Source organism: Theobroma cacao, chromosome 1 (genome assembly GCF_053813885.1).
Source record: "Theobroma cacao isolate CCN51 chromosome 1, ASM5381388v1, whole genome shotgun sequence".
Taxonomy (NCBI): Eukaryota; Viridiplantae; Streptophyta; class Magnoliopsida; order Malvales; family Malvaceae; genus Theobroma; species Theobroma cacao.
This window is the reverse complement of record NC_142639.1, coordinates 17,484,839-17,504,153: the sequence shown is the minus strand read 5'-3', so window position 1 is coordinate 17,504,153 and position 19,315 is coordinate 17,484,839. Positions and strand designations below refer to the sequence as shown.

At 33.3% G+C, this 19,315-nt stretch overlaps 2 protein-coding genes across 7 annotated transcripts; both read left to right on the top strand.

The window, feature by feature from the left end:
* The first annotated feature begins 1,124 nt into the window (after positions 1 to 1,124).
* On the top strand, positions 1,125 to 8,628 carry LOC18612797 (transcriptional corepressor LEUNIG_HOMOLOG-like). Of its 4 annotated transcripts, none has more exons than XM_018113844.2 (18): positions 1,125 to 1,560; positions 2,042 to 2,082; positions 2,231 to 2,328; positions 2,570 to 2,679; positions 2,784 to 3,076; positions 3,185 to 3,260; positions 3,396 to 3,507; positions 4,126 to 4,175; positions 4,271 to 4,537; positions 5,047 to 5,136; positions 5,333 to 5,551; positions 5,887 to 6,019; positions 6,099 to 6,208; positions 6,693 to 6,842; positions 7,037 to 7,192; positions 7,316 to 7,432; positions 7,573 to 7,770; positions 8,169 to 8,628. In XM_018113844.2, exons 2-18 carry the CDS (start codon positions 2,051 to 2,053, stop codon positions 8,310 to 8,312), a joined length of 2,355 nt encoding a protein of 784 aa, XP_017969333.2. In that variant the 5' UTR covers positions 1,125 to 1,560; positions 2,042 to 2,050; the 3' UTR covers positions 8,313 to 8,628. The 4 variants fall into 4 exon arrangements, with proteins under 4 accessions (XP_017969333.2, XP_007049791.2, XP_017969331.2 ...); XM_007049729.3 differs by having other exon boundaries at positions 1,125 to 1,767; XM_018113842.2 differs by having other exon boundaries at positions 1,125 to 2,082.
* Positions 8,629 to 9,087: 459 nt separating this feature from the next.
* Positions 9,088 to 13,060, top strand: PRT1 (proteolysis 1). 3 transcript variants are annotated; one of them, XR_016025461.1, is made up of 8 exons: positions 9,088 to 9,424; positions 9,515 to 9,543; positions 9,622 to 9,801; positions 10,220 to 10,576; positions 10,671 to 10,874; positions 11,149 to 11,270; positions 11,925 to 11,995; positions 12,080 to 12,131. XR_016025461.1 is itself a non-coding variant. In XM_088804894.1 (7 exons), exons 1-7 carry the CDS (start codon positions 9,210 to 9,212, stop codon positions 11,925 to 11,927), a joined length of 1,110 nt encoding a protein of 369 aa, XP_088661020.1. In that variant the 5' UTR covers positions 9,088 to 9,209; the 3' UTR covers positions 11,928 to 12,131. The 3 variants fall into 3 exon arrangements, 2 of the variants coding, with proteins under 2 accessions (XP_088661020.1, XP_017969519.2); XM_088804894.1 differs by having other exon boundaries at positions 11,925 to 12,131; XM_018114030.2 differs by lacking the exon at positions 11,925 to 11,995 and having other exon boundaries at positions 9,095 to 9,424; positions 12,080 to 13,060.
* Positions 13,061 to 19,315: the final 6,255 nt, after the last annotated feature.

Sequence of the window (19,315 nt, the reverse complement as noted above, 5' to 3'; positions counted from 1 at the left end):
CTTTGAATCCAACTAAGGTTAGGCGAGGTACAGAGGGGAAGAAAGGGGGCTAGTAGGGGCCGTCCCTCTAAAAATTTAAAAAATTTGAAAACATATTTTTACTTTTTAAAAATTTTATAATTTTACTTCTACAATAATTTAATAACATGTTGCAATTGAGTACCATTGTCGAGTCCATTTATTTCTGGTTGCTATTGATTCACTTTTAAAGGAATTGAATTTCAAAATTTAATAAGAATGTAGTGAAATTGTTCGCTTTTGGTATGATTTTGAACCTTCAAAATAATTTCGAATCGTTTGATGTTAAATATTATCTTGATGACTTTATTGAGTATTATAAAATGCATTTAAGCTATCAATTAGATTTATTCAAATTGAACATACTTTATAATTAAGCTTGAAAAAAATGTATTTATGCTCTCTCAACTATGTTAAGTGTTGAAAAAAATTAAAATATCAAAAGTTTATTGTTTTACTGATAAATTGATCTAACTTGTCTTGACTCTTTTAATTTTTACAACATTAAAATATATATTTTTTATTATTAAAGTCATAATAAAATGTTTGATGATTTTTTAAAAAATTTATTAATTATTCTCATTAAAAAAATTATTTAAAATTTTAACATTAATTTAATAATAAATACCTTTAACTATATAAAATATCATCGAACTCAATTAAAAATATTCATATCTGGCATGTAATAATTGTTAAAAAAATATTTTTATTTTTATATTTAACATGTAATTAAAATTATTTATATGATTTTTACATAAATTTTTTTAAATTATTTTTTTATAAAATATTAAAATTTTAATATAATTATTCTATACCCATTATCTTCGTCTAAACACGAAACGCTGACTCCATTATCGATGAGACAGACACGAAATGACTGTGTTAGAATATAGAAAGGAAAACAAATAGTTGTAACTCGTGGCAATCGTGTGGCCTCCATCTTGTAACTTGAGATCCCGACACCTCTTGAGCGTTACGTGAATTCATGCTTCATTCCCATGACACAAAAACCCCGCAAACCAGCCCAAATTTACATCCCCGATGCCACTCGTTAAACCTCTAACACCTTCCTTCCCTACTCAAGTCTATATCATTTGCCAAACACGCGCGTGCACCATAAAAACCCTCTTCTCTGACAACTAAACTTGCTCGACACATAACCAGGCATCAACCCCCCGGGACCGATTAGGCCCACCCGAACCAACTAAAGAGCGGTTACTTTCCACGTCGAACCAAATTCCACACCAAATACACTATAAAAAGAAACAGAATCTGTATCCGAGCCGCAGGCTAAGTTTCTTCAGAATAAGCTTTTCTGTTTATTTTCTTTCCTTTCTCTCACTAAATATCTATATGTTCCCTGATTCTGCAAAAAAAGAAAAAACCTCTTCTTTTCTCTGTCTCTTCTACTGTTAAAGTTCGAGCTGTTCTACTTCAGTTACACTCAAAAGAATCATTCACAGTTTTTTTGAAGAAATAAATTAATTCTTTTCTTCAGCTGAAATAATTCAGAGAATTGGCAAACTCTTCAAGCTTGTATATGTATATATGGTTTCAGTTACAGATCACTTTAAGCTCTGCATAATTCTGTCAGTTTTAATAAAATAACGATCTCAATATTTTTTTACTCTCTTTTTGATCTTTTGTTTTGCGAAATTAGTTTTCTCTTTTAATTTTTTTAGATTGAATTAGTATTTGTCAAGTGGAGATCTTGTTGAAAGGTTGTTTAAGCATTGATCCAGTTCACTGGTAATGATTTGTTAGCTTAACTGTTAATTACGTTATTGAATTTTCTGTTTTCGATTGTTTGGTTGCTGAGAAAGCTTGAGGAAAAGATAAGAAAAAGTTTTTTGGCTGTTATTTTGAAGAGAATGTAAAAAATCAGTTTCAGGTTAAATTAATGCAAGCTGAATGTTTTAAATTCTTTTCTAAAATCTTACTTAATTTGTGTTTTCTTTCAAAGTGCCTATTAAGGAAAGATCTAAGGCAATGGAGTTCTTGTTTTTGTTTTTTCTTTTTGCAGGAAAATAAAATGGCGCAGAGTAATTGGGAAGCTGATAAGATGTAAGAATAGTTGTAAAATTTATAGTTACAGCTTTTGTCTTTTGAAGTGATTATTTGATTAACTAATTTTGAACTTGTTCACTGTCTTTCAGTAGCTTCAAGTAGTTATTATTATTTTTCTTTTTATGTTTTTTGGCTCATGCTACAGGCTTGATGTTTATATTCATGACTATTTGTTGAAAAGAAAGTTGCATGCTTCTGCGAAAGCTTTTATGACTGAAGGAAAGGTTGCAACAGATCCAGTAGGTAATGTTTGCAAGCTAATTCGTTTAGTGTAAATCAAACTGCAAGCAGAATTGTTTGAATTGTTAGCTAATTCTGTTCTTGACAATGCGTTGATCATGCATGCCCTATTAAACCATTTAGTCTATGGTTGTTGTCTCATATTGTTTTTGTTGCTATTTTATCTTTTCATCTAAATCAATAGGAGTATTTCCTATTTCCATGTATGGTAAGCTTTGTCCTAAGATGTGAATTGTTTCTGCAGCAATTGATGCGCCAGGAGGATTTCTTTTTGAGTGGTGGTCTGTCTTTTGGGACATATTTATTGCAAGGACAAATGAGAAACATTCTGAGGCCGCTGCAGCTTACATAGAGGTGCCTCTATTTTGATATAAGTATACTTGCATTTACTTTCTACCTGGGTTCCTTTATATCATTATGTCATCTCTGTTTTTTTTTTTTTTTTTGGTGAAAAACAGGCACAACAAATTAAAGCAAGAGAACAACAGCAACTACAAATGCAGCAGCTGCAACTAATGCAGAACCGCAATGTGCAGTTGCAGCGAAGGGACTCGAATCATCCTGCTCTCGGTGGTTCTGTAAATACTATTAACTCTGAAGGAATGATGGGACAGTCATCAACCAGTGTATTGGCCATGAAAATGTATGAAGAAAGTGTGAAACACACTCATTCTGTGGATTCAGAGACATCATCAGCGCTGATTGATGCCAATAGGATGGCCCTTCTGAAAACACAGGCCAATCATCAAGGGTATGATTAATTTAATCCTCTTGTGCACTTTCTTTCCTAGTTTACCACTCTATGATCTAATTTGGACTGAATCTCTTATTTTTTATATGGTACATTTTGTATATACAGCCAGCTGGTGCAAGGTAGCCCTGGAAATATGTCAGCAGCTTTGCAACAAATCCAGTCACGAACACCACTGAGCACTGTAACTGCCCAGATTATCTTCTTTGCATTCATTTATAGTTAATGTTATTTGTATCTTCTTCTTTTTCTTCTCTTAGTCTTCCATTTGTCATTAATTCCTCTATATTTAAACTGTACAATATTTGGATTTGTATAGGATATCAAAAGTGAAGTTAATTTGGGTGGAAGTCAAAAAAGCTTACCTATGGATCCCTCATCCATCTATGGGCCGGCAATTTTACAACCTAAATCTGGACTAGGTGGTGCCGGTAATATTACCTGACTTTTCCAATGCAAAAGCAATTTTGACAATGTAGTTTCATCTTTTAATATTGATGACATACTACTTTTTCTTTTTCTTCAGTTTTTAGTATGATAAATATATATTAGATACTAGATTTTAAATTGCCTGTACTGGTCCTCTTATAAGCTTGCTTATTGTCAGAAGAAGGCATCGTACCTATTATATTCATTGCTGGATTTTACAGGGGGAAATTAAGGTCACTTTAGTTTCTTTCTCTGAAAAGTTTAATAAGCATTACCTAAATGATTTAATCTGGAAAAGGTACATTAGTTGCAATTCAGAATGTTAGATTAGCCGAGGGATTGAATGCTGGGAAGCTAAGCATCTGTATAATATGAAGACTAGTATAGCTGAGATGAAGGTGCTACAACCAATGTCTGGTATATAAGAAAAGATAAGAATCATAAGATTAAGATGGTTGAACATTGCTGCAAATTTGAGACAAAAATGTTCTAGCAGTTATAGGATTTTCATTTTTCCCTGTAGGGCCTTTATAGTATTACTTAATATTTTGGATCTGCTAGAGCATTGTTCACAACTTTTTACTGCTTTTAACCTGTTTACCTCAACTGTCTGCCCTCAGGGCTGAGTCAGAGTGTCTCTGGTCTCCCATTAAGGGGTTGGCCTCTAACTGTAAGTTTCACTCACCCGTTCCTGTCCTTGTTGTTCCATTCGTTCATGCAGTTCATAGATACTTCAAACTCAATTGGATTTGCTAAATCGTACAGGGAATTGATCAGTTACGGCCAGGTTTGGGTTTTCAAATGCAAAAGCCTAATCTGCAGACTCAAAATCAATTCCTTTTGGCATCACAACAACAGCACATGTTGGCACAAGCTCAGTTACAAGGCAACCTTGGAAATTCAACAAACTTCGGGGACACTGATCCTCGTAGGTTTGGTCAATTGTCTAGGGGTAACTTGAATCCAAAAGATGGTCAATCTGGTAGAAACGATGGATCCATATGCTGCCCTGTGCAATCATGTTCTCCAAAGGTTTAAAATTATTCTTGATATGAGAATGCTACTCATGAAATCAAGGTTTACTATTTCAAGAGATAGAGAAGCTATGTCATATGATTGAAAGTCAGTTTTTGTTTTTTAAAAAGAAAATTAAATAGAATAAGGATCATAGCATATTCAATATCTTTAACTTCTGTGTGAGAGCGGGGAGACACTGAACCAGATGGGATGTGAGATATAAATAAAATGCGTATCATTAATGTATGAATGCACCCTATTAGTCTGTTGATTGAATGCATGAACTACATGTTTGTAAGTGCACAGTAACTTGTAGTGTATTTTGGTGTATGGACTGATGTGCTTTCATTAAACACTGCTCTGAATTATTGGGTTATGTCTCTTACGAATTCTATATAGACATTGATATGTGCAACTCTCTTTGTTGGCATTGCTTTTTATTCTGCTGTTTTGTGGTGGTCATTATCTGTTAATATGCAGTATTTGCAAATGCCTTGTGTCTGATAGCTTTGCTGGGTTCTTAACAGATGAAGATGGGTCAAATGTCACATTCTTCCTCTCAACAACAGGACCAATTGCAACAGCAGCAGCAGCAGTCGCAGCAAGTGCTACAGGTTGTACTTCAATGAGAATTAATTGAAGGATCTCATTCATGAGCTAAATTGTGAGCTACTTTACAAGAAAAATTCTTTTAGCAACTACAATGACTCCCAATTAACTATGCTTTTATTATTGGATTTTTCTTAGTTTTTCTTTTTTTAACTTCTAGATAAACTAATTCCCATTCCATGACTTTTCATTATGTTGCAGAATAACAGAAAAAGGAAACAACACTCTTCTTCTGGAGCAGCTAACAGCACTGGCACAGGAAACACAGTTGGCCCTTCACCAAATTCACCACCGTCAACTCACACTCCTGGTGATGCAATAACTACTGCAACCAGTTTGCAGCATGTTAATAGTGTTTCTAAAAGCATGACATATGGTGTAGATGCAACAGCTGGTCTTACATCATCTTCCAATCTATTGGTAGGCCATCTACGAACTTTGAAATGACTTTTGAAGCCTGTGTCGGAAGTGTATCTATTTTTATTTACCCACAGAAGCATTCACATGCTTCACCAATGATATCATCTATATTTTTTCTAGCAATATATGAGATGAGATGTATCATTTGACCAAACTCCGTGTGGTAATTTTACCTGTTAGCTCAGACATGAAATCTTATTGGCTAGTGAAGTGATGCAGCTGATAGACTTATTTGTTAGGTTGAGCTAATAGTTGTATCAATATGTATTTGTTGAACACTTGTTCTCTTGTACAAGTTAAAAAATGCTGAAATTAATGGCATCATTATTATGCAGGAAGACATAGACAGGTTTGATCCATTGGATGAAAATATGGAGACACTACTTTCACATGATGGAGGTGATGGAAGGGACATCTATGGAACTGTTAAACAAAGTCCTAGTGAGCACCAAAAGGAGTCTGCTAAAGGTAAGTCTTATATATCTTCTGTCTATACATATTGTTGCATTTGGTTTTTTCTATGCTGACCTCAAATTCTCCATGTCAGGCTTCACTTTTGCTGAGTTTGGTTGTATACAGACCAGAAATAGCAAAGTTACTTGCTGTCATTTTTCTTCTGATGGGAAGTTGCTGGCTAGTGCTGGGCATGACAAGAAGGTACTTGCAACACTTCTTTTCATTTCTTTTCATTTTCCAACTTTTTTTCCTTGGTGTTAAGTTTATAAATATAACTTACTTCAAGTGAATAACAAATAAGAACTAGAGTCTTTCACCTCACATATTGTTCGGAAATCCACTCAGTGTTAAAACAATGGGAATGAACTTTATCATGTGTGGGTGGGCTCAAAATGCCACAAAATTGAGGATACTTGGTAAATAGATATGGGATAAACCTGATTAGCCCTTATGGCAAAAAATTTTCCGAATAGTGGTGACTTAATAGAACCTTATCCAAAAGAGAAGGGAGTTGGATGAGAGAAAAGTTATTGTTCTTGTAGAGAATTTGTAAGCTGGCTTGGGAATCTCCTCTATCTGGTTAATTTATTCGACTGGTGGCATATGTATAAGAATCAGAGGTTGATGAAATAATAAGTACTTACTATAAAGTTTATGTGGTGACATGCATTTCTTTCTTCATTAGGTGGTGCTTTGGAATATGGATACCCTGCAAACAGAGAGTACTCCAGAAGAACACAAATTGGTCATTACAGATGTACGCTTTAGGCCAAATTCATCTCAGTTGGCAACAGCTTCTGTTGATAAATCTGTGCGATTATGGGATATAGCCAATGTAATCATCTTTCCTCTTTTCTGCTTAAACCATGGATCTATCTCAGGCCTTTTGTAGATATTTGCAATAATGACTTTTGCTGTTCCGATACTTTCTTTTTTCTCTGTTGGTTTCTGGCATTGTGAAAGACTTTCTTGATGAAGTGTGTGTGAATTGTTTCTATGCTGTTGTGGTTGACAAGTTCATTGTTACAGCCAAGCTTTTGTGTGCAAGCATACAATGGCCACACTGCACCTGTGATGTCCCTTGATTTCCATCCGAAGAAGACAGACCTGTTTTGCTTCTGTGATAATGACAACGAAATTCGCTATTGGAATCTTAATACATTCTCATGCACACGCATGTTCAAGGTTAGAAACTCTACATTTCCTGTCTAATCTTTCAAATTTGAGACAATTATGGTGCATTAGGTTTTGTTTATTTATTTAGCCTTTGTTTTTTGTGTCACTATTTTTCTTTGATTCCGGATGCAGGGAGGTACAGCCCAAGTGAGATTTCAACCAAGAATTGGACATTTGCTAGCTGCAGTGTCAGATAAAGTAGTTTCTATCTTTGATGTTGAAGCTGATAGGCAAACATTTTCCTTTCAGGTATTGCTTGTTTAAGATCATACTTTCTTCCACTCTTGAAATGCTTAGATGTAATAAAGAAATCTAAAACAAAGGCTTCATCATAATTAACAGCTACATTAATACATCTCTTTTTCCTTCTTTCCCCTTTCTTTCCACAGGGGCATTCAGAGATGGTAAACTATATATGCTGGGATGCAAATGGAGATTATTTGGCATCTGTGAGTCACAGCTTGGTAAAAGTGTGGTCAGTGGCTTCAGGGGAGTGCATTCAAGAACTAAGTTCTGGTGGGAACCAGTTCCACTCTTGTGTTTTTCACCCAAGTTATTCAACTCTTCTGGTGATTGGAGGAATTTCGGTAATTCTTTGTGCTCTATCAATGGTTTCTGTTTCTTTTTATGGAGGTTTGTTTGTGAGTCGTGTAATGACCATAACATGAATGCTTTCTTAGTGAGTGAGTGGTCTCTAACGGGAAACTTATTTTGCTTTATTATCAAACGTTAATATAGATTCAAATCCACATAGTTGCCTCTATATATTTTTCACTAGTCCTTAGTTTATGTATGAAATTCATCCATTGATTAGATTTCAAGTTTCTGTCAAGTTTTGAATGACTTAAGTTTTTGGACTTGATACCAATGATATTTGAATAGCATGCGCAAAGTTGAATTTGCTTTCGTACTCATTGTTGCATAGAGAATTTCTTACTGACTTCATCTTTAGCTAATGTCTCCCTCTCTTGACCAATGGGTGCAGTCCTTGGAGCTGTGGAACATGGCCGAGAATAAGAGCATGACAATTCCAGCTCATGAGAACATAGTTTCAGCGTTGGCGCAGTCGCCTGTCACGGGAATGGTTGCATCAGCAAGTCATGACAGCTCTGTTAAGCTATGGAAATAACCCTTAGAAACGTGATAAAATGGAATACATGGGGAGCAAAAAGCACTGCTTCCAGTCCCATGGAAATTGGGGAAGAAAGTGAGGTCAAACTGGTAATTACAAAGCGTGGAAGCTGTTTCAGCTGTGGATGTATAAATAAATATATAATGTGTGTAATTTATTTTGCGTATTCTTGGTAAGTTTGCTATATCTAGTAGTAGCTTGTGGGCTTAGGGTGAGAATGGTAGCATACTATTCCTATTCATAACACCATGGTCATATCCTTTTGTCAGTATTATACGTAAGGTACCTCCATGTTTTTCCATTACTGATAAAAGGACTGATTTCTCAATTATTAAAATGTTATTCAGTTGGTGGTGCGAGTGCAAGTAGCAGGTCACAGTCAAGATGATGTGTGAAAAACCGATGAAATTCCAGCCAAATTGTGTAGCCACTTTTAAGCCCGATTTTAAACTAATCCTGACCCTTAAAGCGTAGGAGGGTTTGTGCTTTTACAGAAATTGAAAAAACAAAAGAACATAGTACGGAAATTTTATTTTTTATTCAAATTATAATGTATTAATTATTAAATCAAATATTCGGACGTAACACGTATAGGTGTCGGATATGGAGTAAAATCATAGCTCATGTAATCTATTACAAGTCTAGAACCTTCCAGAATCTGTCTACTCTTACCTCTCAAAAATATCCATTATATATGCTTATAACCTTTCTTAGAAAAAAAAAAGAAGGTATAACTAAATTTAAATAACAAGTATTATTTTGCTAAAATATTAATAAAATTTCATTAATGAATTTCATTGATGATGAGTGTTTCAAAGGATTTCTTCTTTTTTTTTACAAAAGAAAAATTATAGTAGTACATTGAAAGCCATTAAACTGAAGAATGCGAGTAGAATGGTGAAAGTTAATTCCCAAAAGGGCAGTCCAAAATATCCTGCCCTACTGGATATAAAACATAGCAAGAGGGAGATGGGTTGCCAACCGCCAAAATTCAGAGTGGAAGGAAATCCAATGGATTCGTCAGAAACTTGTCTCATGGAAGATCAATCTCCTGAAGCTCTCCTCAACTGTGAAGAAATCCCAGACAATTTCGTTTGTTGCGTCTGTTTGTAAGTAGTAGCAATCAGAAACCACTTTTTCCAGTGTTTCTTCCGATCTTGTCCATACTCAAACTGTTTGCTCATTTTGTTGTTCCGCAGGGATCTTCTGTACAAACCAATTGTTATGCGTAAGAATTTTGCTAGAATTTTCATTATTTTTCTTTTCTTTTATTGATCGATTAGTACTTTTTTTTGTTGATTTACAGGTTGTGGTCATATAGCATGTTTTTGGTGTGTTCAGAAATCAATGAGTTCTCGATACGAGTCTCATTGTCCTATTTGTAGAAATCCATATTCTCACTTTCCAGGCATCTGCCAAATGCTTCACTTCTTGCTGTTAAAGTTATTTCCCATTACGTGTAAGAAAAGGGCAGACGAAATTCTAGGTAAGCTTGGTTTCTTCTTCTGTTTCATGTTCTTCCAAATATGTTGTCATGCTTATTGTTAATTACCGGCAAAACCTAGTAAGAAATTGTTCATTTCCACCAAAAGCAAAGTAAGACAAGTATCAATTCAACATGCCCTTATCTGTCGACCAGTATTGCTTATGAGTATAATTTTCAAGAGCACAATTAATTTCATGAAACTATCCTTAGTTCAATATAAGTAATTTGTCACCCAATTTTCGAATTCAAATGTTCTGTTTATATTTACCTGACTATCCAGTAGTGGATTGTCTGTCAAGAAAAGGAATGGACAGTTGTAGATAGTTACAAGATTATTCTCACCATTTCTTGTGCAGTATTTTACCTATGTTGTTTCATGTTCTGAAGCTTTGTATCTTGTTGTCTTGGTTTGCTCCAGATGAGGAAAAGAAAGCTGGCTACTTCTCGCCAGAATTCAACAGTCATGCATGTGAATTACATGCTGACGGAGAATTTAATTACCTCAGAAATCCTGCACATTCTTCTGCCATGTGTTTTCGGTCTAGCTCATATTTGAACTCTCACGCTACCAGCAAAGACAACCTTTGCAAAACTGCTGGGCAAGTAGAGTCTCATGATAATGACACAATTCATACCAAACAAAACTCTGATAGAGATCTTAGTCAGATAAAACCTGTTGCTCGCCAAGAAAAGGAGCAGGTTTCAGTTGCAGATTTGCTTTGTGCTGCATGCAAGCAATTGCTTTTTCGTCCTGTTATTCTTAACTGTGGCCATGGTATGCTTTTGAAATTTTTGTTTTTTTCAATTAGCATCACTAAGCTTTAGTTTTCTGTTATCTATGGACTTGTTCTGATATTAGTCTTTGTCAGTTTATTGTCAAACTTGCATCATCATCCCTGCTGATGAAATGCTTAGATGTCAAGTTTGTCAAGGTTTGCATCCAAGGGGGATTCCAAAAGTCTGTTTGACGCTTGATCAGTTTTTGGCTGCTAAATTTCCCAAAGAATATGCATTGAGCAGAGATGCTGTTCAGCTCAAGCAAGTTTCTTCCAAGCATGAGAGAGCAACCACATGTATGTCTCAATGCTCAGTTGATTTATCTTATTTGAGAGCCGATCAAGTTAAGATTTGGTTAATTTAGTGGTTAGCTGGATTAGAACATTTGTTCCACCCCCTTTCTTGCCGTTATGTTTCTTGCCATATTTTTGAAGTGTAAAAATGAGCATATGATTACTGATATTGGTAAAATCCATCTTAAAGGAGTTTGACGGTGATACTATTGTGTTGCATTAACTTTTGAGTCCTGCACAATTTCAGACTACTTATTACCATGCTTGAAGTTTTCAGGTTCCTTGGAAGCTGGTAAGCAAGATTTCTCTCCTCTCCAGTTGCCCTCAAGAGACCATCCATCTTTCTCAGTGCAGCCTGGCGCATATATACATATAAGAGTTGGTTGTGATGCTTGTGGGGTAAATACTTTGGTCCCTGTCTCCTAAATGAGTGTGTGTGCGTGTCTGTTTTGGTGTCACACCAATTCAGTGTCTTTAAAAGTTCAATTGAGCTGGTTTTTTGCTTGTTCTTACTTCTTTTTTCTATTTTTTCTCATTTTATCTCCATAAATAACATAGCCTTTTCTAGAAGTTTTAAAAACTGTCATCCTTTTATTTTCTGTCATCACATTTTGACTAAATATTTTTGCCTAATTAAAATTATTTGTATTTAGTCTAGTGGAAGTGCAGATTGCTAGTGCATATGTACATGCTTGTTTTGGCCTGTGTCTTCTCTTCTCTTTCTAACACTTATTAGTTAATGTCTGTTGATTCATTGTGGACATTGTAAATTTGTAATGATAGCATTTTATTGCTTTAGGAGATCATAATGTAGGATAACCTGGCTCTCTATGTGCTTTAAGATTCAATTTTTGCTGGATTTTTTTAAGAACTTTTCAAGTAACATTTATGCTTGACCTGATGGATAAAGATGAGGGGTTCTATTGCTTTGAATTGCTAAACTAATTGAGTTACTTATCTCTTCTTTTTCTATCTATTTGATAATCATTGCTTGAACGTTATTTAGTAAGTTCATCATACTTGCAAGATATGAAGGTTGTAGCTAATTTGCAGTGAGACTTGAAGTTTCTCAGTAGAATGTCAAGCTTGCATCCAGCTGTTGGCTGATAGAATGAGTTAATAAAGTAGGAGATTGCTAGTCTTTTTTGTTTTATCAGTTTAAAACAAAATCAGCAGTAAGCCAATAATACTTGAGTTTGTACCAGCAGATGTCTCCAATAGTTGGGGATAGATACAGATGCAAGGATTGTACGGAGAAAATAGGCTTTGACCTTTGTGGAGATTGCTATAAAACTCGACCTAAGCTTCCAGGAAGGTTCAATCAGAGACACACCCCAGAACACAAGTTTGAGCTTATGAAGCGTGGCATTTTCTGAAGGTTGAGGCTGATGACTGAACAATTAGAGAATGGTTCTACTTCTATTGTTATATCCGACGATGCTTCAGAAATTTTGGAAAATGGACCAGTATGGCAATTCTCAGGATAATACTAGCAGTAATCTAGCTGCTTCATTTCTTCAACATGGATAGCATGGGGGACCAAGATGATACCCTAACCACTGATTGAATATAGAAGTCCACAAAAACCCCCAAAGTCATTTTCTGGTGATATGGACAGGTGGATTACTTATGGATCATGGTTCTTAATTAGTTGTGTAAATTGGGCGGGAAAAGGCAAGGTACTAATCTAATCCGCATTACATTGCGATACAATTTTGTATATTTCATGCAACCCTGTGGAGTCGCTTTGATTGTTGCATGCTTATATGTATCTATGGCCTTTTGCATTCATTTCAAATTGAAGCTGCCCTTGGTGTGTGATAGCTCAGGCACCTGGCTTGTTGGAAGCTGCTGCTTGTTTGTGATTAGGTGACCTAATTAAATATCATTTTGGTTCTTTGCATCTATTTGTGGTGGCATGCCAATGTGAACCTCCATGCTTTCTCTGGCCGAGTCTGGTATGTTTGTCATATGTGAGCCGACATGCTGGCGAGTAGAGATTTGGGGCATCTGTTCATAAGTATAGCTGTCTGTATATTCCTGGTGGACATTGTGTATATGTATAGAACTACTCTTTACATTCATGATTGGTTTATGTGATTGGCATCTTTGGCGTTTGTGAAGAAAGTGGAGAGTGACAGAATTTGTTTGTGAAATTGATTTGTAGCTTAGTCTTTGATTGGGCCTTATCTTTGTCCCAAAAGGCATTGCTTGTGCCCTTTGTTTTCTTGTGTGAGTTTTTAAATTGTATAATCACATGCTGATTATGCCTATTAGTAGATCACCATTTGCAAGCATCCCAATGGGCTTGGGCTTTGATTATTTTTACCTTCTTGTTAGCGGGTGTGGTCTCCCACGCGCTCTCTGATTGCTTCAAGAGAACCCTGAGAGTAAGTTGCAAAGCGTAAAGCTTGGCCCGTGGGCGCCGTAGCCGTGAGATAAGTTGGTGCCCACCCAATTCCAAAACCATCCTCAATCGTTATAACAAAGCGATATCATTGTCGGTGCACTCCACGCTCTATTCGCACGCTTGGTCTTAACTGTTTATTTTTCCGGGTAAAAGGTTAAAAGAAGCGGGAGGACGTGAAAAAACGATTGTATGGAGTTAAATAAGGAGTCATGATTGGGGTGTGGTGTTCACACGTTTGCCAATTGTACGGCTCTTTATCACCCTCGGGAGTTGGGAAGCAGCAAACCAGTCAGGGTAAAAAGTTAAGGAAGGGACTGGGTGGGGGGCTGTGAAATTTGCGTTCCATAGCAAAAAAGTAATTATAGAGCTACAAACAAAAAAGAAGGGAAAATATTTGGGAGTTGGAAGAGGTGGGTTTAGGGTTTGTAGAGTCCCTAGGGCCTTAGGGTTTTTAAAATGGAGATAAGGATCCAAAAGGAGTGCCTGCACCATTATTCCATGCATCATCATGCATTGGGATTTGGCCCTTTGCATGTTGTTACGTGGTCTGAAACGATTTCAGTATGCATTAAAAGTGCCATAAAGATTATCAAAGAGATACACTTCTTACGATTTTGTTAATTGAATATGTAGGCTAGGCTTTGGTTCAAACCCATTGGTCTTGGTTTCATTAACACCACCAATTTCGACCTCTTCATCACAATGCCCTTGCCCTGCTAAAGCCCTAATGAGGTCAAAATGGGTTTTTGGCGGGAAATTTTTGCCTAGGAAAAGATTCCCTCAACCTTTACATTTTCTTCTGTTTTTAGAATTAATTGAGGATGATGCAATGGACATTGGTAATCGTGCATTAACCTAATAACTCTTTCCTACTTTAATAAAGCCCTAAAATTGGCAAAAAAAAAAAAACAAACAAAACAAAAGGTGGGAATTGTTTATTAAGGGTTCCACTGTGATAGACTTGTTGCTTCAAGAGAATAAACTATAACATCACTCATCAATGTAACATGATTTGGTTTGACATGGCTTGCCTGCCGCTTAACTAAACTCTTCTCAATCCACTTCTTTGTGTCTTCTCCTATTTTTGCACAATGATCATCCCATTCGTGCAACTCTCTCTTCCATATTTTAAACTTTCCCATCTTATATACAGGCACACCACAGATAAATTGTTCAAGTCTTTGGGATCAATGTATTATACTTTGTACTTTGTAAGAATATCAAAATTCAAAATTAACTTCAACCAAATATTATTGATATATATAGAGCTTGACCTCGATACCTTTTACTTTATAATTCAATATTACTTGATACAAAGTGCACTGATAGTGCACCATTGAATTAAAAAGATAAGCTAAAGAACATCATGTAATATTATCCCTTTCTCTCTTTAGTTTTTTTTTTGTTTTTTTGGATCATTTTCCTTTGATGGACTCGGATATAGTAGTACTTTCCACCTGAGAATCACTACTTTAATATGTAAATATTTTTTGCGTCAGGGCACAAATTGATTGTGATGTCCCAAGGTTTTTTCCTTTGGGGAAGGAGCAGGCGAGCAGCACAAGAAGCATTGTGGAACTATTCATGTTTCACTCCAACTAAACATGAAGAACCTGAACCATATGGCTAGCCCGAGCAGGGTGGCCCTTAGGCCCTATGTCCTTCAACTTCAGCAGCCTGGGTGTGGATCAAAGCATAATGATTGTATCCAGGCTTTATTAATTTATGCTCCTCAGCTCCTGTTGTCTGTTGATGATTAAAAAGTTAGTATGCAGTATGATATTTTAAGGAAAGTGAGAATCTCTGAATAGTAGAGCAGGAGCTTTCCCTTTGATATGTGTTTTTTATTATATAATTTCAATGATTGATTAGAGATTAAACTATACACTACTTTTAGTTTTTATAAGCTTGAGAAATGATAACTTAAGTTGTCGTATTTGCACCTTGGGAAGGAGGGCATGTAAGTTGTTATTTAACTCTCTACCAAAATCAACAATGGCCTTTTAACATGTATATGTAACTATTTATTTTTTTTGGTGCTTACAAGTTATAACATATAGAATTACCATATGTTTGATGAGTATTAATTTTCCTATACCCTTTATAACTATGGAAAGTGATCACTTTCATGTATAAAAGGCTTCTATTCTTAATTATTCTTTATGGACTCACTCTTTCTCTCTTTTTCTCTCATTACTCTCCACTTTTTTATTTACTTGATCCTGCCAAGCACAACTCCAGCCCTTTTTCCATCGTTGTTTGTTTTGCGGTTACTTGACCTGAGCACCAACCCTGTACACTAATATTTGATTAATTAACTATATATGAAAATAAAAGCTATATTCTCCGTACTATTTGGTGGTAATTAGATGGATTAATTCGGGGGTTTAATTGTTTCGAGATTAGATTATTTTGGATTTATGGTTAATTTTACGTTTGGATTATTTTGGATTTCTGTAAATTTTGGATCATTTGGGATTCATATAAATTATAGACATTTTTTGCAAATTCAAATACGATAAATAACTTTGTTTTTTTTTTTTTGGTAATAGATGGCAAATTGATAAATGTTAAGTCAATAAAATTGATTAATTTAACAAATTTAAAATAAAAATGCGATAGAAAAAGTTTGAAATTTGAAATAATTAATAGATATTTGTATGATACTATAGTTTTATCTATATATACTTTCTATTAGTATTTTTTTCGTTTGCTTTTTATTTTTATCTTTTCAGTCATTATATTTTTTAGTAGTATTTCAATTTTTCCAGAATTACATCTTATATTTATTTATTTATTTTGGTTTGGTCACAAATATAAATATTAGCACTAGATATAATTATATAGACAAATGTCTGATTGAATGAATAGTGGATATTATTAAAAAGAATACCAATTCCCGTTCATAAAAGTATTAACTAAATAAGAATATATACATATACCATTCTATGGGTCAATTAATTTACCTAAAATTAATACTTAGAAATAATAAGATATCATGATAATTAAAATTAAATGATGTAACATTATTCTAGTTTTAACATTTGACTATTTTCATTTTTTGGCATTAATGGAATATAAAATTGTCTTGACTTTACAAATAACATAATAAATTTAATCAATAAATAATTCTCATATTGTTGATTAAAGTTTGCAACAATAGGAAATCACTAATCATGGTATTTAAATTAATTGCTACAATGTTAATTTATTTTAACATTTGATGATTTTGGCACTGATGAAAACTTAAGAATTAAGAGGTCCATATTGTCTTGGTTTGAATTAACTTAATAAGTCTAAATATTTAATTAATCAATTAATTCATTAATTTGTTTGAGTAGTAACCTTGTTAATTATTATTTATATATTATAATTTATAAAATAGATAATATCATGATATTTAAAAGTTAAAATTAATTGATATAATTGTTTGGATAATGATGAAAAACAGAAATTATTTTATTGATTTAAAATTTTTAGACTTGAGTGTTTGAGTATTAGTTTTGTTTTATATAAAAGTATAAAGTATTTTAATATCATTTAAAAAAACTCAATAAGTCTAACTACTTAAATATGATTAAATTTAATATTTATAAATTTTAATAAAATACGTTATTAAAGATAAACACCATCCACAGATAAATACCAACTTAACAAGAAGTGGTTATATATATATATATATATATATATATATATATATATATATATATATATATATATATTTATAAAAGAAAGGGGAGAACCCCATTAGAGAGTTGAAGCCTGTGGTTAAATCAACCACCAAATAGTTTAGATTTAAATGTTTTTGTAGAGAAATTCAATCTCTTCAATACCAACACAATTGATGAGCTAATCCATGCTGTTGAGAAATCTTTCAATGAATTTCTGGAAAATAGTCTAAAAAATATCTATGATTGAACTCAAGTAATGAAAGTTGCCATATAAATCGCAAAAGGATGGCAATTTGCCTTGTACATACCCTTCAGTGAGATTGTATAAATATATATTGGTTTAACACCACAAGCATCCTACTTGTCTTTTGCAATTGCCCACAATGCTTCACTAGAATTATCATCAAAGACTTGGCCACTTGTAAACTTTTCTTGTTTTTACTTTATAGACTTAATTTCTTTATTTCAAAATTAAAGAAACAAAATATACTTGTTATTGGATTTAGTCTAACTTTTGTGTGCAGTTATGATTTTTTAATTATTGCTTTTAAATTTTGGTTTTTTCATTTATATATTAATGCCATGAGAAGGTTGTAATCCTCAGGGGTGGAGCTAGTCAACTTTTGTTGGAGGTCAAAGACAAAAAGAAATAAATGTTAAAATTTTTAAAACTAATATCATGATCTTAACCATTAACAATTAAAAGATTCATTATAAATAATAATTTTATATAACATGTAAATCAAAAGAAATAAGAAAAGAAAGACTTATAATAGTCTTTTAGGAAAGTTGTGTTTGGCGATATTTCTTGAATTTAAACTCATCAATTATTGACTCCATACTAAAAAAGACTAATAATGTATTTCTCAATATAAACAACTAAATTATCTACAAAGAACTCACCATCCATTTTGTTTCAAAGTCTTGTTTTTCTCAATATAAACAACTAAAAAATTAATACAATCAACCTCCAATATTCTTATTTAATTTCTATTTAAACTTAAAATTTAAATATAAAACTATAATGCATAAAATATAAATAGTTAAATACGATATACAAAATTAATAATTTTCTCTTATATAATTAGGATTGATTAAAGACTAAATATTCAAAATAATTTCCTTTCAACTAAATATAAAACATATAACACATAAAAAAGATATACTCAAGATAGTTTCTTCTTATATAATCAGGATTAATAAAAAATGATATATTAGTGAAATTTTAAGCAACAACCAATAATACAACCCTACAACTTATATTTGAGAATTACATGATAATTTTTAAAATTTTAAATACTAAAATCATTGAAAATAAAATCCACGTAACATAAAAAAAGAAGAACATGGTAAGTAGAAGATAGAATCCACATAATAAAAAAGAAAAAAGAAGAATATGGTTGATGGTTCGTAGAAATTTGGAAAAGAAAATCTATAGAAACTTAAAACATATAAGCAAATAGAATTGAATTGAAAAAATAAATAAATATAAATAATAATAATATAAATAGAAAAAGAAAATAAAAAAACTTTGTGTTATCATAATTTTACAATGAAAGAACAAAAGAAAAGATAAAAAGAAAAAGAAAAAGAGGGAAAAAGCTGTGGAGAAACTTAAAAAGTTAGAGAAAAACTTAAGAGTTACGGTATAGTTGAATGGAGCTTATGGAGTTATTTTATTTTTTTATTTATATTAATTATTCAATAAAAAATTATTTTAAAGAGATCATTAATATATATATATATATACATACAGAAAAGTTCAAAAACTTTGAGGGAGCCACGTGTCACAAGCTTGGGACTTTAACCAAGATCCACACGGCAGTTAGGGCTTGGGGATTGAAGGCCTAAGCCAACCAAACTTAGAATTTTACACAAAGACACGAAGCAAAAACTCAATAAACTTGAAGAAAAGACTTTGCGAAAAAATAATTATATTATTCCCAAAAGAAAACAAATACTTAAGATTCTAAGTAAATAACTTACGAATACTAGAATGCTTGAATGAATGACTACTGGGGCAATTGACTCTAATTACCTTTGCTCTAAACCTAAGGTAGCTATTTATAATGTGATAGCACTTTTTTCTAATCAAACTCTAGTTCTAGTTGTCTAATACAATTAGAGTAGGTAACAAAAGATTTAAATAAAATTAATATTCTATTCCTAAATAGAACACCACTAGCCTAAAGTCTTACTGCAAGCAAAATAAATAAATAAAAAATTTAGTCCCATTAAAACTATTCTATACGGGCAATCCTACTCGAACTTGAGCTCTTCATGCAAACTCCTTATGTAGTCGGACGTCTAGAAACTCCCAATCAATGATGGCCCTATATTGGTTGTCGATGGGCCCATGAGTG